The 26,833-nt window shown below is 55.4% G+C and overlaps 1 protein-coding gene across 1 annotated transcript; it reads right to left on the reverse strand.

Annotated features, from left to right (window-relative positions):
• On the reverse strand, positions 1–25,839 carry LOC102973363 (whirlin). Its single transcript, XM_028485990.1, has 12 exons — positions 25,824–25,839; positions 23,509–23,573; positions 23,186–23,388; positions 22,045–22,081; positions 20,662–20,874; positions 19,638–19,847; positions 16,525–16,557; positions 6,113–6,184; positions 4,106–4,643; positions 1,780–1,961; positions 1,141–1,263; positions 1–868 (listed from the first exon to the last, which is right to left on the reverse strand). The coding sequence occupies exons 1-12, from the start codon at positions 25,837–25,839 to the stop codon at positions 686–688; spliced, it is 1,875 nt and encodes a 624-aa protein (XP_028341791.1). The 3' UTR covers positions 1–685.
• Positions 25,840–26,833: the final 994 nt, after the last annotated feature.

Consider the following 26,833-nt stretch of genomic DNA (forward strand, 5'->3'; position numbering starts at 1 on the left):
TTTATTGAAAAATTAAAGTCATAAGCTCTGTATATAAATACACTGACGACACTGGTCACCTGCAAGGCCTCTGGGATAGGCTAGGGGTGTGGTGGGAAGCTGGGGCCCTGGGGTACCCAGGGGTGTGGGATGGAAATAAATAATAAATACCATGGAGGATGAGGAGCTAGGGGGAACGGGATTGTGAATGGGGGGTGCTCGATGCTTATTTGTGGCACTGAAGGTCCTGCAAGATGCCGCCCTGGCTGGGGGCTGTGTCTACGGATTCTCATGTCACTTCACTCCAGACAAAAGCTCGGGCATCTGGGGATGGGCCAGGTCCTAGATGGCCGGGGGGCAGCAGGGCCTCCACGCAACCCAGAGTTCCAGGCCCTGGGAGGCCTCAGGTGAAGACACAGGCGCTCTGCTCTTCCCCTTAGTTTCTTCCCTTCCTGAGGTTTCAAGCTTATACTGAGTGCTTACTGTGTACTGGGCATTGCACCAGACCCCGACCTGACCTTCTGTTTGTCTTGCCCAGCTCTTTTTTCCCGGTTCTGGTCCAGTGGGCCAGGACGGAGTGGAGGGATGTCTTCCTGCTACCCTGGCCATGCAGCCCCGGCCCCTGAAGGAGCTCAATAGTGCCAGGAGGGAGGAAGGACCAGGGCCAGGGGCTGGGCAGCGGTGGGAGGCCCTCAGGCCTTGGCCCCTAGAGCATCACATTGAACTCGGTGACCAGAAAGTCGATGTAGTCACGCTCCTTGCTCTTGAAGGCCTCCGCGATGATGCGCGCGGCCTCCCGATGCTCCTTGCCCCGAAGCGTCACCCCGTTCACTTCCAGGATCACGTGGCCCACCTTGAGCTGCCCACAGTTGTGGGCTGAGCCGCCTCGCTGCAGGAGTGAGACACAGGGCATGCGCACATGGGGTGCCTGAGGGCTAGGCCAGCCTGGCCTTGACCACCCACCAGGCAGCCAGGCCGCCACAATCTGGTGTCCACTGCCCTCATTAGGAAAACTGTGGCTCAGCGAGAGCAAAGGCGGTATGAGCCTGGGTCTGCCCCTGGGTGCTGGGTCATCTCTGGGCATGGCAAATCCCTGGGGATGCTGAGAGGGGGACCTTCAGGGGTAGGGAGACGCGGTCAGGCAGGTCCCTGGGGACGTACCTGAATCGTGACGATCCTAGGCAGGGGCTGGCGGGTGTTGGCGCCGCCCTCGATGGCGATGCCCAGGGTGGCTGCGCTTTTCTTCACGCGGACCAGGGTGGAGGTGGGCTCCAGGAGTCCGGGCTGCAGGTGTGAGAAAGGAAACCAGTGACAGGCCTCCTGGGTGTACAGGCCTGGCCTGGGGGCTGGACCAGCCATGACAGGCCTCTGGGTCAGCAGGGAGCAGACTCCAGCCCCGTGTCGGGAGCCTGCAGTGTGCTAGCACTAAGCACGGCACTTGGTGTTCTCAGCTCTCTAATTCTGAGGCTCGGGAGGTTAAGGGGCTGGCCCCAGGCTGCCTGGGGGTGACACCAGGACGTGAATGCAGCCTGACTGCCTCGCCACCACATCATGTCAGAACTGAGCTTAAAGATCCTTGAGACCCACCTTGAGCACTTGGCTTGTCTGTGTCAGTGGCCAAGGGAGGGCCTTCAGACTCTGAACACAGCGGTCTTTCCAGACACCCACATCCCTTCAGTGACGGGGGGCTCACTACCTGCCCTGTGGTTACCTGTCAAGTTGAACCCTGCTCAGGACCTCCTGTTCTTCACCTGGGGCCGGCCTCGCCCTCCCCCTCTGTACCCCCCACTCCTCGCTCACCGGTTTGGCGGCCCCCTCGGTGGTCCTCTCGTTCCGAGGCGTCTCCTTGCTACCCCTGCTCTTGGCGGACACCACCTGTCTGCCTCGGCCTGGGGCGCTGGCTTCTGCCTCGCCGGCGTCCACGCCACTGTCCTCGCTCAGGGTCTGCCCGCTGTCCGAGAGCTGGGAGAGTGTGGAGGCTGCTGGGAGTGGGGACAGGAGGAGAGGCATGGTTTACAGCTGGGGCTGGCGAGGGCTTCCTGGAGGAGCTGAGCGGCAGGCTGGAAGGCTGGGGATTCTCTGGGCAGAGACTCCCTGCCACCCTCTCACCTACTGAGACCTGCCCTTCCAGCTGGGCCTGGCCGCAAGGCCACCACTTCCAGGAAGTCTGCTTTGACTGCCCCTGGCATAATGATTAAAACAGAGCTTAGGAGGCAAACCCAGCCCACAGATACGGGCTTTGTTTTGCTTTATTTTGTTTTGTTTTTTTTTTAACTCTCACAGTGTTGTCAATTTTGTTTGTTTGTTTTTGTTTGTTTTGTGGTTTTTTTTGCAGTACACGGGCCTCTCACTGCCATGGCCTCTCCCGCCGTGGAGCACAGGCTCCGGACGCGCAGGCCCAGCAGCCATGGCTCACAGGCCCAGCCGCTCCGCGGCATGTGGGATCTTCCCGGACCGGGGCACGAACCCGCGTCCCCTGCATCGGCAGGCGGACTCTCAACCACTGCGCCACCAGGGAAGCCCTGTGTTGTCAATTTTTAACGAAGGGCCAACACATTCGAATTGGGAGATTTCACACAAAAATTAAATTCCAAGCTTCTTGGGAAAAAAAAAAAGGAATGTCTGCCATGGTTGGTCTGTGCCCCTGCTGATCCCACCTGGCCTCAGCTGAGTGACGGGCACACGCCCTCTGGTTTAACAGTCAAACCGAAGCTGCTTCACTATGTGTGTAACGGCTTGGCCCCTGAGTTTGAGACACTCTGGAGTCTGGCAGGTGGGGTTTGAATCCTCTCTGATCAGCTGCGCAATCCTGGGCGAGTTACACAGCCTCTCTGAGCCTCCATGTTCTTGTTCTAACCCAGGAGCAATGATGCCTATCCCATGGGGTTCTCATAAAGACTAATAGACACGATGTGTTGGGTGAAGCAGCCAAGAGAACAGGCTTATGCTAGATTGCCTGGCTCCACAATTACATTCCGTGTCTCAGTCTCTTCATCTGTAAAATGGGGATAATAACAGTCCAGCCTCACAGAGCTGTTGGATTAGATGAGTTAACTAATATCGGCAAGGTCCCTAGAACAGTGTTCCTGGCACACAGAGAGTGCTGTACACCTGTTAGCTTTATTATCATGTGTGTCCGGCTCAGTGCCAGGTCTAGAGGGATCCACCTATGATAGCTCAGGTTTCTCTCACCACATCCTGCTTGCTCTTCCCTTAGCTGCCTTCCCTCAGTGAGCTACTGAATGCAGGGACCCCGCATTCTGCATCCTAGTCTGCCCGCTGCTTGCATACAGCAGGTGCTCAGTAAATGTCCCCTGACCTGGCTGGCCACCTTCCCTGGCCAAGGCTGCCCCACGCATCACCTTAGCCACAAGATGGCAGCAGAATCCAACCAAACGTACCCAACTCACTAATAGGAGGGAGGGGGTCCAGGGCCTGCGGAGGGCTCAGCCTTAAGGAGTGGAAAGCCAGCTCTACCATTCCTGCCACCTCCCCAGCTGGACAACCTCTGGAAGCTCAGGGCATGCGGCCTCGGGCTGGCCTCCCAGGTGTCTCGAAGGTCGAGCCCGCACTCTGACCCTGCAGCCCCAGGTCAGGAGACCTCCAGGGGTCCAGAGGCTACAACTTCAATGCCCACCTGTCCCCCAGCACCTGCTCTGTGCCTGGCACTGGGGGACAGCGATCACAGAAGCCACCCCTGGCCTGAACAGGCTCAGTCTTCTTGGGGAGACTTGTAGGTGAGTGCAGGATGACCAGGTCTGGGGCCCCTGGAGGAGGAGCCCGACCCTCACAGCCACCTGGCAGGACTGTCACTGTTATCTCCAGTCCCCGATGGGAAAGCATGGCAGCCTGTCCACAGTCACACAGCCAGTAATGACAGGGCAGGGACTCACATTCCCGCCTCTCTGCCTCCAGAGCCCCTCCGTGCGGGCTTGGGCTCGGGACCCGGTTCCCTGGCCCCCCTGACCCTGAGGGGAGAGGCCTGGGCTCGAAGGCCCCTCACTGGGTGAGCATCTGGTCCCACCTTGGCTGTGTTGATGGGCAGGTCAACGTAGGGGGGACAGGGAGCCCCTAAGATGTCACAGCAGCACCCTGAGCCCAGCCCGCCAGGGTCTGCGGTACTCACTGCGCGTCTGGGGCAGCGCCCTCACTTCGTTCACGTCGGGCTCGCTGTCTGGGCGGTGCACCTCCACCATGACAAAGTGCTGGTTCGTGCCCGTCTGGTCTGGGTGGCCGGACGGGGAGGGTGGCGGAAGGCTGCCCCCCGCCAGCGTGGCCTCTGCAGGGGGGCTTTTCAGGTGCGGGGGTGACTGGACCCGCGGGAAGGGGCCAATGGGGTGCTGGTTGACCAGGGCCAGATGGGCGTCCAGCGGCCTCTTGGAGCCGGGGTTGGCCGGGGAGATGGAGGCGTAGATGGGGGAGGAGGGCGAGTCCTGTGCTGAGGAGGCCTCTGGGGCGGGGGAGGTGCCCGCCGGCGGGCTGCGGTTCCGCGGAGCAGAGAAGACGATGCCCGCGTGGGAAGACGCGGAGGAAGGCGGCTGGAGGTCCTCTCTGCCCGGCTTCCTCATCTGGTTGATCAGGTGGTCGTGGCCTTGGGGCAAAGGTGATGGGGCAGGCGGTGGCTTGTAGCTAGGCAGTCCCTTGGAGGTGGACTTGACATCATCCTGCCAAAAGACCCAACAGGAGTAGGAGTCAGAGCCCATCGTGCCTGTTAGAGGGGAGACCTGAGCGCCCCAGTGCTCCAGGCCCCGGCTGCAATTCCGTCCCTGCTCTATCAGCTCTTGGCCACGCTGCTCTGAATAATGCAACACCCGAGTGGAAAACTTCTCCCTGCATCTCAGCAGCTGATAAGCGTGGGGATCTTGGCGGGAGTCTCTGGGGATGGCATCATTACCTTTGGGAACTTAAGTTCTTGGCATTAGCCAGGGCTTGTCACAGGGCACGGGACTTAATTAGATGCAGGATGCAGAGATGGAAAACAAAAAAGGCCTTTCTTTGGCTTTTCTTTTTAAGGGATTATCATAGCTTCTGGAGACAGGAGGTGTGACAGGACTGATGGGAGAGAGTGGGTAGAAGGTGGACAGACATGGGCTGGGATGCTGTGTGGCCCTGGGCAAGACACAGCACCTCTCTGAGTGCACCTCTGGGCAACGGGGAAAACTGCACCTACCCAGCAGAGTCGTGGGGAGGTGAGGGGCAGCGTGCGTAATGCATTAGCAAGGGGCCTGTGACCCGGCAGGTGCTTGGTGAGTGGCAGATCCTGTCATCACTATGCCCCGCTCCCTGGCATCCAACACTGGCACAGCTCTGATGGCCTTGCGGGCACTGTTCCGAATTCTTTACTTAGTTTAATTAATTTACTCCTTGCCACAAACTTATGGGGTAGTACACTATTATTACCCCCATTTTTACAGATGGGAAAACCGAGGCACAGAGAAGAAACTTGCCCAAAGTCACACAGTCAGTGGCAGAGAGTGGGATTTGAACCCAGGCAGTCTGGCTCCAAAGCGCAGGCCATTCAAGAGTTATGTGGGTCAGATCACAAGGCAACGCTACCCAGACCGCTGATGCACGCGCACGTGTGGGCATGAGGTCACGTTTAACTCCCTTTTCCAGCGCAATCACAGGGCCTCCTTGAGGAGCTCTCGCCACACACTTCATGCTTCAGGATTTGCTATGACAATGTTCAGATAACATATCAAAAGTAACACCAACTCGGCAAACAGTCAAACGGCCTGACAGCCATTCCTAAAGTCCCCAGAACTAGCTGAGAGCTCACAGCTGAGGGCCTCTGGCTCCTTCCTGTGGCTCTCACCAGGGAGCCAGCCCCTAGGGTCTCAGGCTCACAGCTGAGGGCCTCTGGCTCCTTCCTGTGGCTCTCACCAGGGAGCCAGCCCTTAGGGTCTCAGGCTCACAGCTGAGGGCCTCTGGCTCCTTCATATCAAAAGTAACACCAACTCGGCAAACAGTCAAACGGCCTGACAGCCATTCCTAAAGTCCCCAGAACTAGCTGAGAGCTCACAGCTGAGGGCCTCTGGCTCCTTCCTGTGGCTCTCACCAGGGAGCCAGCCCCTAGGGTCTCAGGCAGACCCGGGAGGGCAAAACACAACGAAAGGGCCAGAGAGGGTCTTACCAGGGAGACGTCTGAGAGGGTGTTCATATTTCCCTGGACGGCCTCCCCAGTCTCCTCCAGGTCCAGAGTGTTCTAGAACAGAGAAGAAAGCCATGTGAGCAAATACAAACTGAGAGGGAAGAACCACTTTGCTCTCTAGGACACCAAATCTACGTGCCCTGAGACACCTTTGTGCTGTGGTTTAAGTTTCTCCTGACCTGCCCCACGCGGTGGGAATTTACTTTACACATTAAAATTAATGTCGATTTCATTTGGAAATCAATTTCAAGGATGTCAATTTCTTGGAGACTTTCCAGGCCTCTCCTGAACTATGTGCGGATGCTGTGGTGTGGCTCTGGCCTTGACTGGGATTTCCTGTAGCTCAGCCCGTGCTCAACACTCTTAACGCCTCCAAAACCCAAGGGTTCTCTCTCCACTGCTCCCGTCAGGATCCCAGGGAGGTGTGCAAGTGGCAAGATGCAGACGAGAGGTGGATGGGGAAAGTCTCTCTCTCTTTTTATTTTAATGGTTTTGTGCTGTGGGGGAAGGGGGAGAGGGTTACGGTTTCCATGGAGCTTATTTTGCAAAGATGTTCATTTCTTCCTTTCCTACCTCACCGGAAGCCTAACGCTCCCTCAGGTGACACTAAACTGCCATCTCCAGCCACCCCGGGATGCCCAGCAGTGCTCCTCTCTAAGCTGGGCTCCTGAGGGCTCAGCAGAGCTACTTCTCTCCACCTCACCGGGCCCAGGATGGCAAGCAGCCTCCACGACCATCACCGGGCTCAACTCTCAAGTTCAGCGACCGATACCGAGCAGTCTCAGTGCTCCAGACCGAGGGCCTGGGGACACAGAGGAGGTGAGACACCGCCCCTGCCTTCAATAGCTTAGAGAGAGTGGGGTGGACACAAAAAAGCAAGGAGGAGATTGCACAGGATGAGGAGACACAGGCACATAATGCAGCTGGAGGGGTCATCCGGGAAGGCTTCCTGAAGGAGCGAGCACGGCTTAAAGCTGGGCAAAGGAAGGAATGATGGGTGTTTCAGAGGGAGGGGTGTGCATTAAGCAGGAAGAATAGAGGATGCTTGAGAATCTTCGGGTGGTTCCACATGAGTCAAGAGCTGCTTAGACCTAAGCCTGAGGGCAGGGTCACCATGGAGATGTGGTCAGGTTTGCCTCCTAAGAAGATCCCCTTTGCTCACTTCCTCTCCAGCCACACTAGAGCCATGCAGGCATGTCAGGGCCTTTACACTGTACCCTGGCTGTTCCTTCTGTCTGGAACATGCTTCCCCGGGACTATCCACAAGGCGTGATCTGTTTGCTCACCTCCTTCAAGACCTTACTCAAATATCACCTCCTCAAAAAGGTCCACGCTGACAACCCCACCTAAAATCACAACCCCCACCCCTGCCCTGATTTATTTTCCTCCTTTGCACTGATCACTATTCTTCACCCAGCAGCCAGGATGTAATCTTGAAAGGTAAATCAGACACTGTCTCTCCCCAGCTCATAATCCCTCCAGGGTCTTCCCATTTTACGCAGAGGAAATTCCAAACTCTGCCTTCACTGTGCCTGGTGACTGGGCCCTTTCTTGCTACTCTTCCAACGGGATGGGATGGTTCCTGCCTCAGGGCCTTTGCACTCACTGCTCTGCCTGCACGACACTCCTGACTCACTCTCTCACTTTATTTAGTTCTGACCCGAGTGACGCCTTCCCTGACCAGCCCTGTTTTCAAACAGCGCCCCTCTCCAACCCCCCCATACCACCTCTGTCTAACCCTTGACCCTGCTTTGTTTTTCTGTATAAGATTTATCACCACCTGATCGGATACTATTGATTTGCTTCTTGTTTGTCTCCCCACTGGGATAACTCCTCAAAGGCAGGACTTGTGACTACCTAGTCCCTACTCTATCCTCAGTGTTCAGGATAGTGGCTGCTTGATAAATATTTACTAAGCAAATTAATTAATCCGCGAATGAATCAATGGGTGAATGAATTAATCAGTGACCATGGCTGTCACAGGGAGGAGGCCCGAGCAGGCAAAGAATTGAGCAAGGTGGCTACGGTAGGTCACGGAGAGCAGTAATGGTGTCTTGAATGAGGGTGAAGGCGGCAGGTGGATGGGAGAAGCCCCCTGACTCCATACCCCTAGGGCAGAGGCTGCCAAGTCGCTCCACACTGACCCCCATCTCAAATGAGCCTCCTGAAGCCTTGAGCATTCTGGGTGGGCACAGGGCACGTGGGCAGCCATGGGAATGCACCAACCTACAAGATGCCCCGCCCTCCCGGCCCTGAGCCTTTCTCACCCAGGGCTCCTCATCTGGTCCTGTGATGCCTCTGGGGCAACGTCAGGCGAGGACAACTGCCTTGTTCCATCAACAAAGCTGAGGCTTACGTGCAAACCTCAGCTTCCTGACCTCTCCCGCTGTCTCCGACACCGTCTCCTGCACACCACCTCACGGGAAGACGCCCCGACAGCTTCGGTGATGCAAGGATGGGGGGCTCCTTGAGGAGGGGAGGGCTGCTCTTTCACACACTGATTAGCGGTTCTGGCTTTTCTGAGATCGCACCAAGCTCTGCCACTCACAGGTGAGTGACACTGGGCAAACCACTGAACTGCTCTGGGCCTCAGTTTCCTCATCTTTAACATGGGTAAACAGCAGCTCCTCCCTCATGGAGTTGATGCATTAACACCTGAAAGATGCTCAGAACAGAGCCTGGCACAATATAAGAGGGGAGGTTATCAGAAGCCTGGGATCTTGCAAATCTGCCCTAGGAACCAAATGGCTACACAACGTGCCCTGGCCCACGTGAGCACTTCGTTGGAAAGAGACAGTAATCCCTTCATATACCCCCTCCTCCAAAACCGTAATGAGTCCAGTGCTCCCAGGAAACAGTCCAGCTGGGCAACACAGACCATCTAGGATGAAGGTGAATGGCGAGGCAGGTTACGTGCAGTGACTTCCCAAGACTCGGCAGTTACTGCCTTGGCCTCAGCAGGAGGCCCCAAGGGGGTCATAGACCTGGAAGGTGCCTACAACCAAAGACAAGAGGGGCCTCCATCACCTCAAATGTAGCTAGCCACTGCCACCTGCCCCCCAAAATTCACCTTGTAGGCACCCTGGGGGCTTAGATGACAGTCCACGGTCGGACAGAAGACATGGGATTCTGTCCTGTTCTGGCACATTAGGAGCTTTGAATATTCATTTAGTTGATCAACAAGCATTTATCAGGCAGCCTTGACTTATGAGGAAAGCTCATGGGGGTAAAAGGTGAGCAGGCCACTGTGTCCCCAACACCCAGCAGAGGGCCAGGCATGAAGGAGCTGCCCACAAACTCTTGTTCGGGATCACTGATGGGGCTGGCGTTGTAATAGGGCCCATGGGAGGGGGCAAGGAAGGATCCTGATCCTGACAACGCAAGCATGTTTTGCCGAGCGCTACAGGGAGGGCGTGACTTTCTCTTAGAGAGAAGGACATCAGAGAACTCCAGACTGTGGAGGGCCTACTGCATGCCAGACCCCTGCTGGATGTCTTCCTTACATGATCTCATTGATTCTCCCAACGACCCTGTAAGGCAGGCACTCTGACTGTCCCCGCTCACATCTTTTACACTTAAGCTCAGAGAAGGCAGTGACTTGTCCAAGGCCACAGGGCCATTCTACAGCAGATCAGTTTTCTAACCCATGTCAAGGTGACCCCAAAGCCCATGCAACCTTACCCAGACCCCAGAATTGAATAGGGTCCTGATACTATAGGAACCAAAGGGCCCCAGGAGGACCCTCTCTGAAACAAGAGAGGACACAGCCGTCGCTGGCCCCTGGCCTCAGTCATTCCCTGCTGTTAGTGGTATCCTGGAGCCAAGATGGAAGGCAGGGATGGAGAGGTGGGAGGGTGAGGGTGGATCAGGACAGACATCCGGCCCTGGGAGGAAGGCCTGAAGTGGAGCAAATGGCAGACGGGTTGGAGCCCGGCCCTGCCAGACTCCATCTGCTGAATCCAGACGCTCAGGAGCCCCGAGTCCCCGAGCCATGTTCCTTGTGCATCTGAAATAGCTGCAGACAGCAGGCTAAGAACCCGGGGGATGCGTCAGCAGAAACGCTTCTGGAACAGGCTTCGAGAGGAGGATCAAGGTCAGAGCTCACGAAGGAGCCCGTGCGTCCTGGCCTCCTCCCCACCCCACTCGGCCCCAGCTGCTTGGGCTGCCCTCCTCCCCCACCCACTGAGGCCAGAGACTAGCTAAGGGTTTAAACCTGGCGGCTCAATTAATCCTGCCAGGTGGGACCCTTCATCAATTCTACAGCTGAGATGACTGAGGCTCAGAGAAGGGAGGCCACCTGCCCAAGGTCACACAGCAAGGACGGAGCAGGAAGCTGAACCCTATTCAAGGTCTGAGTCTGTTATCCAGACTACTTCCCATGAGAGCCAGGATGCCCTCAAGACCTGCTGCCGTTGCTCCCCCATCTCCTTCCTCCTCAAATCTGTGGCGGTTCAGAAAATCCCCTTCCTTTCAAAGAGAACTCCTTTTCATCTGAGTTTGCCCAGTCAGGGCTCAGATTCCCCAGGGTCTGCTTTGAGGGAACTGTGGGGAGAAAATGAAATGAAACCATAAGAGGCAATCACCTGTGCTTCCCTCTGCCAGATGGACTCGTGATCCTGGAAAGGGAGGCCCGTAAGGCCGCGCGTGGCCGGGTGCCACCTCAGCAAAATGAGGCCCTCCCCTCCCCTGCCCTCTTTCCCTCCCCTCTCTCCAACCCAGTTCGGGGCTCCTCTGCCTCCACCCTCTCATTACAATGGGAGGGCTCTTACATAAAGGTGCTATTTGCAGCTCTTCGTTCTTCTTGCTTCTTTACTCTGATGTCTGGACTACAGGCTCCCCCCACCTCCACCCCAAAATGCACCAGAGGCCTGGGGCTGGGAGTGGCCTCCCCTTTCTGTCAATGGGCAAACTGAGGCACAGAGTCACAAAGGCTTCTGGAAGGTCAGCAGTGGAGGCTGCTGAGAGGAAGAGGACAGCGGGAGAGAGAGAAACTAGAGAGGGAGGAGAGGGGAAAAGAGAAGGGAGAAGACGGGGGAGAAAAGACCAAGAAGAGGAGAGCAAGGGGAGAAAGAGGAAGGGAACTTGAGAGAACAGCAAGAGGTGGTAGCCTCGCCAGAGCTGGGGAAGAGGAGCTTGTCGCAGCTGGTAGAGCCAGAAAGTCCTGGTGTTCCTGGGGGGCAGGGGGCTGCCCAGAGTGAAGGGGACAGGTCTGGGGGTCCAAAAGGATCAAGTGGCCAGACCCTGGGGTGATGGCCGTGCTGGTGGAGACAGATCATGCTGTCCCAGCCTCTCCGAGCCGGGGCTTGGGTGGAAGTCTGGGAGCTGGAGGGGAGGGCAGAGGAGAGGACAGCGAGAGAAACAATCTTCAACACAGAGGGCTGGAACCTGCACTCGATGGCGAGGCTGAGGCCATGGGAACTGGCACTGGGCCTTTTAGCAGCTTGTCCACTCCTGCTACCATGCTTGGACACCAAACCGCAGAAGCAGGAAAGCGCCCGGGAAGATGTCACACGAAGCCCTCCCGAGAGGCGGGTGTTACTGCCTTGTCCCAGCACGGCCCGTGCATACTTCTGCCTCCACGCATCTCCCTCCCAATGGTCTTAGGAAAAGGACGTCATTCAGTGGACAGAGAGGGTGACCCAGAATCTCCAGGTCGGGGACGGAAGAGCCCTTAGGACAGGCATTGGAAAGCGGGGCTCCAGGAAGGAGTCAGAAGCCGGTGAACCTGGCTGGGGGAAAACCCTGCATCTTTTATTTTCATTAACCTCTAACCGAAATGTAGCGTCTCCTTCCTTTCTGACGGGAGGCAACAAAGCCCAGCCGAATCAGCAGCGCCTGTGACACTGTCACAGATCTTTCGTAGTACATGGCAGAGGCTGCAAAGCCTCATTTATGCTCATCACGGCCTGACAATTACAGCTGTTACCGACCTGCTGTCAGACCTTGTTACTCGGCGTGATGATAAAGAAGCACACGTTTTACCATTTGTTCCCATATTTGAAAAAGGCATTTCATCATGTGATTTGTTTCCTTTGTAATCCTGTGTGTTTTAGTTTTAAACATTTAAAACTGTTATCCTGAGAACGGGTCCCAGGGCTTTGCCAGCTTGCCAGAAGGGTCCATGGCACAGAAAAGGTGAAGCCCCCCACCCTACAGCCCTACGTCAGTGTTCAGTCCAGCTCTCCTAGGTTATAGCCGGGCAAACCTGGGCTCTGAGGGGAGCAGGGGCTGGTCATGTTCCAGCAGGCTCTGACCTCCATGGACTTGGTTCTGTTTGGTGGAAACAGCTTCCAGCACTTGCAGTCCCCACACGGGGAGGAGAATGCTCCTCAGAGCACTGGGAGGAATGGTCCTTATTTCAGACACCGGCTGAGGCGAGGCTGCAGCCACCCTGAGGGTCACTAATGTCTCCGGTGAGACTATGGTTCTATGCTCTCGCACCACCCTCCGACCCACTTATCAAAGTGTGAATTACGGAGATGGTTTGATTCGAGGCTGCCGCCCTCACTGCCCTTGCTAAGCTTCGTGGGGGTGGGCGCTGTTGTCTCTTTGTTCCCGGCTACCGGTGCCCGGCTCAGAGCCTGCATGCAGGAGGCGCTCAACGAATGCTTGCCACATAAACAGTGGCAGAATGACTGAGTAAATAGATGGGCTCCTTCCTGCTCCCCCGCTCGGGAAGAACTTGCCCAGAAGAGGACTCCTAAACTCACCCGGGTTGGACCAGAGGCAGACGCGGCAGGTGGGATGTGTACCTCTCATCATTTGCTCCCTGTTTCTGGAAAGAGCTGCCTTGACGGTCAGGGGTCTCTGCAGCTGGAGGCGTCTGAGACAGGCCTGAGCGCCTCCGCCCTCCTTTGGCCCCGGATGAGGAGGAAGGCAAGGAGGCCATGGGGAGGAGGCTGACACTGCCAAGTGCTGACAGCCACGCCCTGCACCCCCTTCTCACCTTACTGCAGGGGAGACGGGCAATGGCCTTTAGAGGCAGGGGCCCCACCTCCAGCACCCTTTAGCAAGCCTGGGGAGCCCCTTTCCAGGTACATGAGAGGCCTAGAGTGCAAAACCTCTCTAATCCAGGAGGAAGAGGGCTGTGGTTAAGGCCAGGGCATGTTCCACTGCCACCCTGACCTCAATAGCATCTGCTCCATGGGTACAAGGCTGGCTTTGGCCTTTCAGCCCCTTTTCCTCTGCAGTGCCCTTTGCCAGCCTTTAGAGTATCAACAGAATCGGCTCCTATATAGTCCACACCTGTTAAGTCCACCCCTACTCTCACTCAATCTCCACAACAACTGGTAGACGGCCGGCCTTATCAGCCCACGGTACAGATGCAGGAACTGAGGCTCCAAAAGCTTAAGTCGCCTGCCCAAGGTGACACGGCTACTAGTTGGGAGAGCCAACCCTGGTGTGTGGGATTCCAGAGCTTGTGCACTTAAGCCCCTCTGCCACAGGCCTGCTCACACTAGATGAGGAATTCAAGAAATGTCGGGCAGGCCTTTCTTCTTTCAGGCAGCTCTTCTGGCCGACGACATCTTTATGGGAGGGGAATGATACCGTTTGGAGGCGGCCCCAAATTCCCAGGGCTGACTCTCTATTAGACAAATGGAAAATAAACACAATTTGTTGAAGGGGGAAGGCCGCATCTGATTCCCTTTGATCGACTGTGTCTGGTTTGAGGGAGAATGGCTGCAGAATGAGCCACGTTTAACCTGGGATTGATAACCGTGCAGCACAATCCAGGGAATTTGGGTTAAATGGAAACCGGCTCCAGCTGGGGCATCTGTCCGCGGCATGTGGGTCACAAGAGCCAGCCGCCTGCCCCCTTGCCCGTCTGGACGCCAGAGCAGAGGACATTTTCCTACGATGTGGGAGGTAACTGTCCAGGAGGCTGGAACGTTAGAAGATGATCCTGGGCGGCCAGGGAATGAGGTTTCATTTCGGTTTCTGCTTCACATTTCCTTGAACTCCACTCTGTGCCAAGCCCTGGGCTGGCAGTAGGGACACAGACAGGAGAAAGATGAGGTCCCTGCCTGACGCCACCAGCTTTCCCTGTGTACTGGGGAAGACACTCAGGCAGAGGTTAAAGCGACATGGCGGGCATTTTAATGGAGATGTGAAAAGCACGCGTGCTCCACGAGGGAAGGGATTTTGGCCATGAGCTAGAAAGGGTTTTGGTTGTTGTCCATCCAGATTGTGGGGCACGTTTGTCACTCAGCATCCCTGCAGCAAAAGCTCACTAATACATGGTGGTGTTGCAGACCAGTGCCTGGCACTTAGCAGCAAATGAATTAATATTATTTTAAGCTCTCTCTCAGGAGGAATGATGCAGCCCTTGTTCACATACACAGATGAGTGGTGGGAACACAGGGCTGCCATTCCTTGCCGTGCCTCCCCTGGAATATTTTCCAGAATCTCCTGACAAGAGGACTCTCAGAGTTGGAGGAGACTTGGGGGTCTGCCTGCCTCGTACAGATGGGGAGACTGAGGCTGACGGCGAGTGAGGGGCTTTCCTGAGGGTGCACTGCGTGGTGGGGGCAGAGAGGAGGAAGGGTGTGGCCTCCCGACTCCCCGGATGGGCCTGGTGCCCTGCATTCCTGCATAGAGGGGCTTCCAGGAGGAGGTTTCTGTCCTTGGCTCCGCATGCAGGCAGCATGGGGTGTCCAGTCTGAGACCCGCTGTGGGTGTGGAGGGAGGGTGTTCCCAGGAGACACTGAGGCCAGGGCTGACCAGGCAGCAGAAAGAGCTGGCGCCTGCACAGCCCGTCATCACGTCTCTTAGCAGCTCAGGCTGCACGACCTCCTCAGGCCCTTCCTGGGAATGAACCTGTTCTTGGTTCAAACGCATCCCCGTCTGTTCTCAACAACCAGCGGCATCCTGGTGAACTAAGTCAGATCACGTCAGCCCCTGCTCTACCCTGCCGACGGCTCCCATCTCACTCAGACGCGGAGTCAGTCCTCAGCACATAATCCGCCACCGCCCTTCCCCTTGCTTCCCGCTCCAGCCTCGTGGCTTCCAGACTTTGCTCAGACACTCCAGGCGTGCTCCCACCTTAGGGCCTTTACGTTCGCTGTTCCCTCTGCTGGAAACACTCTTCCCCAGCTGTGGGCAGGACCATCTTCCTCACCTTTTTCAGGTCTTACGCAGGTGTCACTTCCTGACCATGCCACCCCCTCCCCAGGTCCCCTTTCCTGTTTCATTTTTCTCCTTATCACTTTTTACCACTTAACATACCGTGCATTTCACTTATTTATGTGCTTTAGTCTGTCATTCCTGCTCTGCCTTAAACTCCATAATGGAAAGAATTTCTTTGTATTTCTTTCACCACTGTATTCCCAGCACCTAGAACTGGATATAGCACATAGCAATCACTCAATTGATATTTGGTAACAGAACAGAAGGAAGAGAAAGAGGGAGAGAGGAGATAGATAGATAGATAGATAGATAGATAGATAATGCCTAGCAAGCATCTGGTGGGCTGCTTCAGGGAAGAATCACAACCAGACTGCCGTGTTAACAGCACCAGCTCAGAGGTAAGCACGCCTGGGTTTGAATCCACATTCCACTGTTCACTAGCTGAGCAATCTTGAGCAAGTCACTTCTCTCTAAGCCTCAGTTTTTCTTCTCTGTAAAATGAGGATCATAACAGTACTTGCCACACCTAGTTACCGGGCGGGTCAAAGAAGATACAGTTGGAAAGCATTATCATAGTGTCATGGAGATGCTTGACAAATGCCAGCTACTATTATTATTAATAAAGGCCCAAATTATTAATACGGACCAGGCTCGGCTCTATGCTGAGCGCTAGGGATTCGACGGTAACTCCAGACACAGTTGTTGCCCTCAAGCAGCCCACAGTCAAGGCGGGTAACCAGCCAGTCTTGTACAAATTATTGGAATATAATGACACAAGAGCCATAACAGCAAGAAGCCCAAGGGGCTGAAGGAGCCAGAAGCTCAAAGTCACCCTCCTTGAGAGGATCAGGGAAGAGGTGGCATGTGAGCTGAGGGCTGAAGCGCACACAAGAGCTAGCCAGGCCACGTGAAGTAAGAAGGAGAACACTCCAGACAGACAGATTGTGTGGCATATGCGAAGGCCGAGAGGTCTCTCAACAGCTCCACAGCACAGAAATGATCATCCTCGTTTTATAAAACTGAGCTCAGAGAGGTGAAACTACTTCTTGAGGTCACACAGCAAGGAAGTGGCGGAGCTGGGATTTGAGAATGAACAAGAGGGCATTCTCACTCCAGAGCCTGAAAAGCCTGATGAACTGGCGAACAGGAGAGACAGTGAACACCAGGGCTGGGTGCGGGTGTAAGGAGGCGGGGGGAAGGCCCACAGCCCCCTGCCTCTGCCCCAGCTAAGGCACTCCCACGGCCCCACTTGGCAGGAAGGACGGTACCTCCATCAGGTCTATAAGCCACAGCAGCCGCTCCTGGGGAGGAAGGGTGGGCAGAAGGCAAAAAGAAAAATACATCAAATAAATATTAGGGATGGAATGGGCACAGCAAACCCCGTTCCCAAACACCCCCCCCCCCCACCACCACCACACACCCACACAAAAGCAAAATAAACAAAGGGATTCTCCAAGTCCCTTTTTTCTTTACTTGGGATGTTGTGGGCAAGAATAAGGAAGGGGTGAGGAAACCCCACTGCTACAATCAGCATGGCCTCGTTCTAACTGCCTCCTTGAAGGAAACCAGGGGCTCCTCACTGCTCTGCCACCACCTCCACACACCCACACAAAAGCAAAATAAACAAAGGGATTCTCCAAGTCCCTTTTTTCTTTACTTGGGATGTTGTGGGCAAGAATAAGGAAGGGGTGAGGAAACCCCACTGCTACAATCAGCATGGCCTCGTTCTAACTGCCTCCTTGAAGGAAACCAGGGGCTCCTCACTGCTCTGCAGAAATGACACGTGTCCTTAAAAAGGGCCTTCAGGAGATGGTCATGCCCCCGGGGGCAATCCTGGGACTCTCTAGCAGTTGAGGCTAGCTAGGGTCATTACTCCCATCTGGCAGATGGGAAAACTGAGGCTAAGCAAAGGGAAGTGACTTGTCCAAGGTCACACCTGCAACTGAAAGGCAGAGCCTGAAGGAGGACCCTGTTCAGAAGCCTCGATCAGAGAAGACCCAGATTTCAGGGAGGCCCAGGCCCCGTGGTGGCAGAGAAGCTCAGCGTCTGCAAACTGGAGCCCTGGGCTGTGCGTGTGGAGAGCACCCAGGGGGGATGAAGTTTGGAGGGGGAGTGGCAGATCCTCAGCCCAGTGCTTTCCAGAAGCCACCAAGTGCCTGCAAGGCGCCGGATACAGGGTGGTTTTTCCGGCCAGGCTGGGACAGGTCAGGAAGAACAGAGGTTTCCTCTGCCCTCGGGCTGTGGGCAGCATGTCTGGGATGTTACTCATCCTTTACTCCTCCCAGCAAGCTGGGGAAAGCAGCACCGCTGCCCCAACGCGAGGAGGGAAAGGGAGGCACTGCGGATCGAGGCAGCCTTTCCACATTGCCTCTCCTGCCTGTACGATGTTCTCTTAGCACCCACCTCCGAGGGCGCGCCCTGGTCTTGGTTAGTCCTGATCTGACATGCCCGTGCTATCCAGTGGGTCTCAAACTCACGGGTATTCCCATTTCAGAAGCTGGGAGACCCCTTCCATCTGTCCCACAAACTCCCTGCTCAAAATCATCCCGTGGCCTTTCTGAAGTCTGCCTTTCCCAGGGTGCTCCAATCCATAGAGAGGGTCTCTCCGGCAGGGCAGGGTCAACTGCCACAGCTGGGGCTCAGATAGCCAGGGTCAGTGCTCCCCAGGTGCAGGAGAGACCCCTGGGCTAGGACAGGGTCATTGGAGGCCAGTGCTGAGCTGGGCTGGGACCCCTGCCCAGAGCCCTTCCTGGGTATAATAGTTACCCTGACTCCTCTTACTCCTGCAGCCTGGCCTGCCATCAGGGCCTCGGGCTGCCGTGGCCAGAGCCACCAAGGACCTCAGGTGATTTTACCCACAGGGAAATCAAGGCCCAGAGAGGGTGGACTTAAACCTAAACCTCTGGCCTCCCAGGTTAGAACACACCCCATCCCACCCACTGGATTTCACACCCCTGATTCTAAAGGGACCATCCCAGAATTATAGTCGGCAATCCTCCAAGTTTTAGAGCAGTGACTGATGGCTCCTGAAGCCCCACATGGACGTCATCAAGCCAATCTCTGTGGAGTTGGACCCAGAGAGAAATAAACCCTCGGGCCAGGGCCCCGCAGCCTGAAACCAGCTCATCACCTGTGTGCTACATCAGAGCCAAACATGCAGCCCCAGGCAGGAGGCAGCCTCCACCCTGCCCCAGAAGTGATCTGCTCATCCTGAAGCATGACATCGCCTCCACTGCAGCTGCGTCCAGAGCCAAGAGGAATATGTGGCAGCTTCCTGGTCACCCCAGGAAGGTCGAGGACTCTTGGGGGATGAAGGTGACTTGGGATGGTAGGGATAGGAGGTAGAGGAGTAGAAGTTTCCCCAGAAACTCAGATCCCCAGAGCTAAAAAAAAAAAAAAAAAAGCTATATTGGGAGCTGGAGTCCCCAAGGGAAAGGCACACATGCTCCAGGGCTGTCTCCTGGTGGCTGCAAGCTCATCTGTGCCCACTTACCACCTGTGTCTGCAGGTGGACGTCACTGCACTCTCAGACCTCCTGCTCCCCCAACAGGACAACAAACACAGTCTAACAGAGATTCCACCCATAAGAGCTCCCAGTTCAGTGTCTGGGAGTAACAGTGTTTAAGGAACTCGACTTTCCCACTCCCTTTCCACAGCAGAGAGGTGCTGAATGACCGACAGACAGGAAAGGAGAGGATGGAGCCAAGCCGGCTCTCCTGACCTCCAGCTCCGGCTCTTCCCAATGCACGGACCTTAATAACTGCCTGTTTCCCATGATGGATAATAGGGCATTTCCTCTGCCCTTTCCTTGCAAAGGCCTCCAGGGGTTAATCTGCCTCTGAGCATGCTGGGGGCAGAGTCACACCATGAGATGGACCAGATGCTTTTCTAGGGGCTGGCGAGTCTGGGAGAAAGTCAGGCTGGGGTTTGGGGCTCCAGAGAATCAGGAGGGTGTGTCTCAGGGAAGACCCCAGTCACCGCGACCACGACCACGAATGCCCTGTGTGGTCTCTCGTGGGATCCTCGCATGGACGGGCATTATTTTTTCTACTTGTCTCACGACCTGTGTTTTTCACCTTTCTCCCCCAGCCTGCACCCTATCCCCCAGACTGTGAGTGCCTGAGGCAGGGCCACAGCTGCCTTGTTCACCGGTTGTGTCCTAGAGCCCATGCCTGGCATGCAGCAGGCACCCAACATTTAGGAGGTTTTCACAGGTGAAAAAACTGAGGCTCAGAAAGGCAAGGCACAGAGCTGGCAAGGGGTCAAATCCCAGCACAGACGCCCAGTGCTGGGATTCGAACCTGGATGGGTCTCACTCCAAAGCCGTTATCTTGACTCCCCTGCTGGCCATCAAGCCAGGGACGGGGCAGGGGCAGCTCACCCTGGCTGAGCTGACAGTGGTGGAGGTGCCGTGGCTGCCCGTGGACGAGCCTGTGTCGCTGCAGGAGACCATGGAGTAGGTGTCCCCGGCCACAGGGCCGGGGGGCTGCCGTGCCTTCATCGACTCGATCTCCCGCCTCAGCACCAGGTGGTCGAAGCGGTCCAGGTCTTGGGGGGAGATGGTACCTCTCACCTCAGAGAGGAGCAAGAACTGGAGGCAGGGACAAGCCGGGCACTCAGCAGGGAGCTCCACCAGCAGGTGGGACGGCCCCCTGCCACCCTAAATGACCTGCATGCAAACTTGGCCACCGGCCTCCCCTCCTTCGCCCTCGTGGCTCCCCACTGTCCTAGGAGAAAAGTCCAAGCACCTTCGCCTGGACGCCGGGCCCGGCATCATCTGACCCCTGCTTCCATCTCACCTCTTCCTCCCCGGCATCTCAGCCTGCACATAAGGCTGCAAGTCCCTGAACAGGAAGCCCCTGGCTGTCCCTTTCCCCTCCTCTCCAAATTGCGTTTCCTCTGTTAAGTCTTCCCAAATGTAACCACTCCCGGTGGATTTAATCATTTCTTCCCCCGTGCAGCTTTTGAACCTCAAACAGACTTCCACTAGAGCAGGGTTCTCAAAGAGGGCAGCACGGCACAGTCACTTGGGGGGGCTCCTAAAAATTACTGGTGGCCGGCTCCCATCCACAGATGTGTGCGCTCAGCCAGCCTGGGATGGGGCTTGAGCATCGCTTTTTAAGAGCAATCCAGACGATTCGAAATGTACACTCAGCATGGAAAGCCGCTGCGTTAGGGCCCCGATCACAGGGGACCTTAACTGACAGTATCCCCAGGAGTCTGCGGGCTCCCCCGGGGCAGGGTCTGTCTCGGTCACCAGCCTCCGCCTGGGGTTCAGTTTGGGCCTGACTGTGGGCTCGTGGGAAAGGAGTAGGGGACAGAGGGCGGCAGGGAAGGATGCGGAGACCCTGAGAGCTGAAGCCAGGCGCCCCCAGCCCTGTCTCGCCCGAGGTGGCGCGGGTCACCTTGGCACGGGTGTTGAGCAGCTCAAACAGGGCCATGACGAGGGCCTCCACGGACACGCTGCCGCCGCGGTACTCCTCCAGGTAGTAGGCCATGGTGGCACGTTCCTGCTCGTTCAGCAGGTGCCGCGCCCGCTCCTCCAGCAGCACCCGCGTCTGGTTGCCCAGGCTGCTCAGGGTCACCTGGGAGCCGGCCGGCCCCTTGTAAAACCCCAGCTGAAAGACAGTAAGACAGAGGCCTGGGAATTCGGAGCTGCTCTGGAGGCAAACGGCCAGGCCCAGCCAGCGACCCGCCCCGCCGAGGGACGGGGTGGGTCCCTCTGAGGTCTCGGCCCACATGGTAAAGCTGCAGATGTTACCGGTACGTTCCCAGAGCGCGCGGCCTCGTGCAGTTGCAAAGTGCTTTCACGGCTCAGGTAGCACTTTTACACGTGTTATCTCATCAGAGCCTCATGACCATTCAGAATCAAGCAGTATTATTATCATGGTTCCCATTTTACTCTCTACGTTGAAATATCTTTCTTGGTATGGGGATAATAGTCATTTTATTTCCAAAACATAGCTCAGATCTGCACCCACACACTCCACCCTTCCCGGCACTGCCTCTGCCGCCATCAGCTGTGTCTAAGACGCCATCCGGTCTCCCTCATTGTCTTTTCTGCCTCTCTCTGTCACCTACACGGAGCTGCTGAGAGGACCTCGTAAAAACACAGATCTCCTCACCTTGCTCCCCCGTTTAAGCCCTTCAATGGCAACCCATCATTTTAGGTTAGCAGGCAAACCTCTTACACGACCCACTGAGTCCTGTGTGATCTGGCTCTCCCACCAACAAGCCAAGCGTGGCACCTGCCTCAGGGCTCTGGCACATGCTGTGCCCTCTGCCTACATCATCCCCCTCCTGCTCCCGCCCAGACTTTGATCTCACTAACCTCCACTTCACGTTCAGTTTACGGCCCAGACACCGTGTCACTACCTCAGAGAGCCTTTGCCCTCTCCCTCTGGCCTCTCCCCCAACCTAAACTAGGTGTCTCTCTCATTCTCTCTCATCAGACGCAGCACCTTTCCTGGACGGCACTGAAAGTCTTTTGTGGTTAGATACATGTGTTTTGTTTTGTTTTTATGTGTGCCTCCTTCACTGGGGATAGCCTCCACCAGGGTGGGGACCTGATCTCTTGTGTTCGTGCCGTTAACCCACGGGTCCAGGGCGGTACCCAGAACCTGGTGGCACTCACAGACGTGTGTAGGACGGAGGATGGACGGTCAGCGGGCTGCCCAAATGAAATGAGATCGTGCCCGTGAGTCTCTCAGCCCACCCTGCCAGGCCCAGAGCTCCCCGCATGGGGAGCTGTGAAGAAGCTGAAGACACCCAGACAGAGAGCAGCCTACCTTGTTGGTCCCCTCTGCCGTGAGATCCCCAGGAAAGCTATGAAGAAAGACAAGCATGTTCAGCCTCATGTCTGAGCAGTTCAAACAGGCACGGGGAAGGGAACGGCTGCTTTGCTGCGGGATGAGCAAAGCTTTGGGAGAACTGTGGCCTGCACTCGCCGGGGCCGCTCAAGGGAATATCAACCCCTGGACAGACGGGCAGCTTCTGTCCTCCTGCCCAACCATGTGGATGGCATTTCTCAAACCATGCAAGGTGGTCTCCTGAGTTGTTTCCAACCCTACAGGGGCCAGGGAGGTAACAAGGAGAGGAGAGACTAAACGGCAACTGCCTCGTGGCCTCGGGGTCAGGCCAACGTCAGGGAGGGTGGGGACGGGGTCCACTGGAGACGCTGAAGTGCAAGGCGCAGGCGCAGCTTTTGGTTCCAGTCTATTTTCACCAAAAAACGTGGGCTCAAGCTGCCAGGATCCCTGACTTTCAAGAAGCAGCCAGAAATCCAGTTTTTTTCATGGGAAACCAGATGATCTTTTAAACGTCGGTAACTAATTTTTTAAAATTATAATACTTTGCAGGTGAAAGGAAGAGAGGAAGGAGGGAATGAAGAAAGGGAGAAAGAGATGCTCTGGGTGTGTTTGGCTTGGGGGCCACCAGCCAGTCTGAGACTTCTGATGGAAGTCCAAAGGTGACACTTTACATTATTAGCAGCTGCGCGCCCACCTGGCAACTCTATCTCACTTTATGACTCCCAAGACCCTTTCACCCAAGTAACGCATGGGATCCTCATCCACACACCTGGGCTGGGGGCTGGGGTTATGATTCCCACTCCTCAGACAAAGCAACTGAGGGCCACAAAGTAAGTTATGTGATTTGCTGGGTGGGGGGCACATAAAGAACGGGAGAGCCGGATCCTGTGGCTCAGCTTTCCAAGGGAAACCAAGGCCAGGAGGGGACAAGGGATGTGCCCCAGGTCCTGCCCGGCCAACGGAAGGGACCCCGGGGCTGGGACCACAGGCTCTGGGAATCAGTGCAGTCTTCACGGGTCAGGGCAGGGTGCATGGCAAAGAGGTGGGAAGGGCTGTTACTGGCTTTCAGAAATGGCCCTGGGGTCCTGGGGCTCAGAGCGAGAGAGCAGGGCAGCCACACCCTGCTGAGTTCGTGGCGGCGTCCCCGATCCGGGAACTGGCAATCCACTTGGTCTCGTCCACGGTGGTTCGGGCGTGGGGCAGCCTCCTGACGTCCTTCACGGTCAGGATGAGGTGCCGGGATGACTTGAGCAAGCTGACCGCTTCGTCGTGCAGGATGTTGAGAAAGCTCTGCCCGTTCACCTCCAGAATCTGGTCCCCAATCTGCCAAGACCACAACACAACACAGTCACCTGGGCTGTTTGCAGGACACCGACACATCAGGGCTTCAGAGCCCTGGTCCCAATTCTCCTCCTGGGTAGCCTGCCAAGGAGGTCGCCGAACCTCAGAGAATCTGTGCGGGTGCTTGAGGTCGTACAGCAGGAGGCTCGAAGAGGTTATGTGAGTTCCTGAGGGTCACACAGCAAATCAGTGGTAGAACCAACTGTCCAATCCTGATCCTCAAGTCATGTTCCTGTCACTAGAAAGGGCCACCTCCCCTCAACTTAGCAATGGCTTTGAGGACTGTGTCTATGAGATTCCCAAGCGTCCCCTTATCTAGAAAACAAAAGCCATTTCAGAGGCCTGGAGGTGGGCGGAATTGGGGGTAGGATGAGGTGTGAAGGCAGAGTTCCATTATTTTCCTTTTACACTCCTACATTGTTAAAATTTTTACAAGCAGGCATTCTTATATTACCTTAAAGTGTGAACATCATTTTAAGCCACTCAAGAATAAAGCAATAAATGAGAAAACTAGCCTTCCGTTAAAGAAATAATATATTGCTTGGATTCTTTTGACAAGAAGGCGGTTTGGGGGCTTCCCTGGTGGCGCAGTGGTTAAGAATCCGCCTGCCAATGCAGGGGACACGGGTTCAAGCCCCTGGTCTGGGAAGATCCCACGTGCCGTGGAGCAACTAAGCCCATGCGCCACAATTACTGAGCCTGCGCTCTAGAGCCTGTGAGCCACAACTACTGAGCCCGTGTGCCACAACTACTGAAGCCCACACACCTAGAGCCCGTGCTCTGCAACAAGAGAAGCCACTGCAGTGAGAAGCCCGCGCGCAGCAACGAAGACCCAACGCGGCCAAAAATAAATAAAATAAAATAAATAAATTTTTAAAAAGAAGGCAGTTTTATTTTGTAATATAAGAACATATTTTTTAATGAAAGGAGTAAAAATTAGAGAGGAAAAAACTAGCCTTCCAATAAACATAAGTATGTGACAAAACCAGAAGAGGTTGGCTGGGAAGCTGCTGCAGTGTGACCCGGGGTATGTCAGAAGGACCTGCAGCATGTTTAAACTTGGTTCGGTGCTTTTCCTCTGTTCACCGATGGGTGACCACAGGGGGCTGCCCAGGGTCACAGCCCACCGGGGCCTTGAAGGGCAGTCCCATAATGCCAATTATTTTTTATTTTTTATATTTGTTTGTTTATTTATTTATTTGGCTGCGCCGGGTCTTAGTTGCGGCACACTGGCTCTTCATTGCCGTGTGCGGGATCCTTTAGTTGTGGCAGGCAGGCTCCTTAGTTGCGGCTCACCGGCTCCTTAGTTGCAGCATGCATGTGGGATCTAGTTCCCTGACCAGGGATCAAACCTGGGCCCCCTGCATTGGGAGCATGGAGTCTTAACCGCTGGACCACCAGGGAAGTCCCCATAATGCCAATTATTCCTGGCCGCTTTTCCTTCCCCCCCCCCCCCGTCCCAGCCTGTTGATGGCATATGGTCACCCCCCCCAGGGGCATTTTCCAGTGTTTTTCAAAGCGGAATTTGGAAGAAAAAGAGAATAAGATGTGGTGATGAGACTGAGAACTGAAACCCTGGTCCCCAGCTTCTCATCTTTTCTTTAACCCCTCACCTGCTGTTGGGGAGTTTCCAGAACAGAAAGTAGTTACAAATTCAGACTTTCCGACCCTTCTCTGCACCAGCGTTGATGTGCTCAGAGAAGGCTCACCGCGTCTTTGCCTCCACAGCCCCATTCAACATGTCCTGCACGCCTACTACGTGCCAGGCTCTGAGCTGGGACACCATGCACAGCCAGACAGATCACATCCTGCTCTCAGGTTGCTCAGCGGGTTCCGTCTTGTGCTATAATTGGGTTTTCCCACCAGCCTCTCCACACTATGTCCCCAGGGCCCAGCACACAGTGGGAATGCAATAAAAATTCATCAAATGAAGGAAGAGTCAGACACCAGTCCCTCCATTCCTAGCTCCAGGACCGTCTCTGCTGCAGCTCAGCGGGGACCAACACATGACACCAGCCTGGGGCCCCAAATTTCAAACCACTTGTAACCAGATGCTGACTGTATGTCAAGAACCTTGTCTGTCCCTTTACATAGTGTTCCTTATTTAATACCTTCAGTATCCTGCCAAGTAGGTATCATTGCTCTGCATCTCACCAGAGAGAAGACAGAGGCTCAGAGAGGTTAAGTAAATAGTTTGTGGTCACAGAGCTAGTGAAGAGGACAGCTAGGGTGTAAACCCAGGTCAGGTCCCAAGGCCCTAGTGCTTTCTACTACTGGGCTGCTGTCGGGCTTCAGATCCAGCATGTCCAAAGCCTGCCATTCCTCCCTAGCCCTGCCCGCAGCATCCAGCTCTGAAAACCCACCCCCATCATAAACTCTGCCTTTATTCCCTGAGTAGACTCTCCAGGAAGTCTCACCTTCCTCCTCTCCCATCGGTCCCCTAACCTGGGTCCCCACCTGCTCATACCTGAGCTCCTGAGCTGGCATCCTCCTCTGTGCATTAACTTCTAAACTGGCCTCAGACCTAGCACCCGATTAACGTTTCTTCAACTTTTTGCTTTCATGATATCCTTCCCGGCTTAAAAACCTCAAGAACCCCTACAATCCAGGAGGCAGCATAACGCTATGGTTAAGGGTTTCAAAGACCATCAGATTCAGGTCCAAATCCGGGCTCTGCTACTTTCATGCCACATGAGCTCAAGCAAATCCCCCAATGAGCTTTTGTCCCTTAGTTTCCTCTGGTGTCAAATGGGGAATCCTAGCCCTGGGTTGCCCTGCAAATCTCTATAGTCATCGGCATGTGTTTCCCAATGCCACCAGCAATATCAACAATTTTTTTCTTTCTGCATCTTTGAAGCTCCCTAGTTGAGAAACTGGGGTCCCTGAGAACTTAGGCAACCCCAGCTGGTTTCCTTGTAAAGAGCTAGAGGTGAGACCCAACACCTGATTCGGGGCTTGGCACACAGCAAGTGCTCAATAAGTGCTTATGCGCGGAGGTATGGATTTCGCCACTTCCCACTGTGCCTCTCTCCCAGCTGGTGTTCCCCAATGCTGAGAAGCAGAGCTGTGTCAAAGGAGAGCTTCGCAGGCAGGCGTTCGGGCCTTACTGAGAGCGGAGGGTTGCTCACAGGCAAGGACGGCCCCCTCGGCCCACGTCATCACAGTCTCCCTGAGTAACGGCTCTACCTCTCCCCTCTGGCCCTGGTTGTCCCCCCACAGATCCGAGCTGGAGCCAGGCTGTACTTTTCATCTGCTGAAGTGCTCTCTTTCCTTAAGTATCCCTCTCAATAGCTTTGGCTTCTGTTAAGCTAAGGAAGTCAATTTTAGTCTTTCCCACACACTTTATTTCATGCCAGCAGTTTAATTAAAGGAAGTAACATCTGACAGACCAGATAAGTGAGGGCATCCTTTTGTGAGCAAGCCTCTC

Source organism: Physeter macrocephalus, unplaced genomic scaffold (genome assembly GCF_002837175.3).
Source record: "Physeter macrocephalus isolate SW-GA unplaced genomic scaffold, ASM283717v5 random_635, whole genome shotgun sequence".
Classification (NCBI taxonomy): Eukaryota; Metazoa; Chordata; class Mammalia; order Artiodactyla; family Physeteridae; genus Physeter; species Physeter macrocephalus.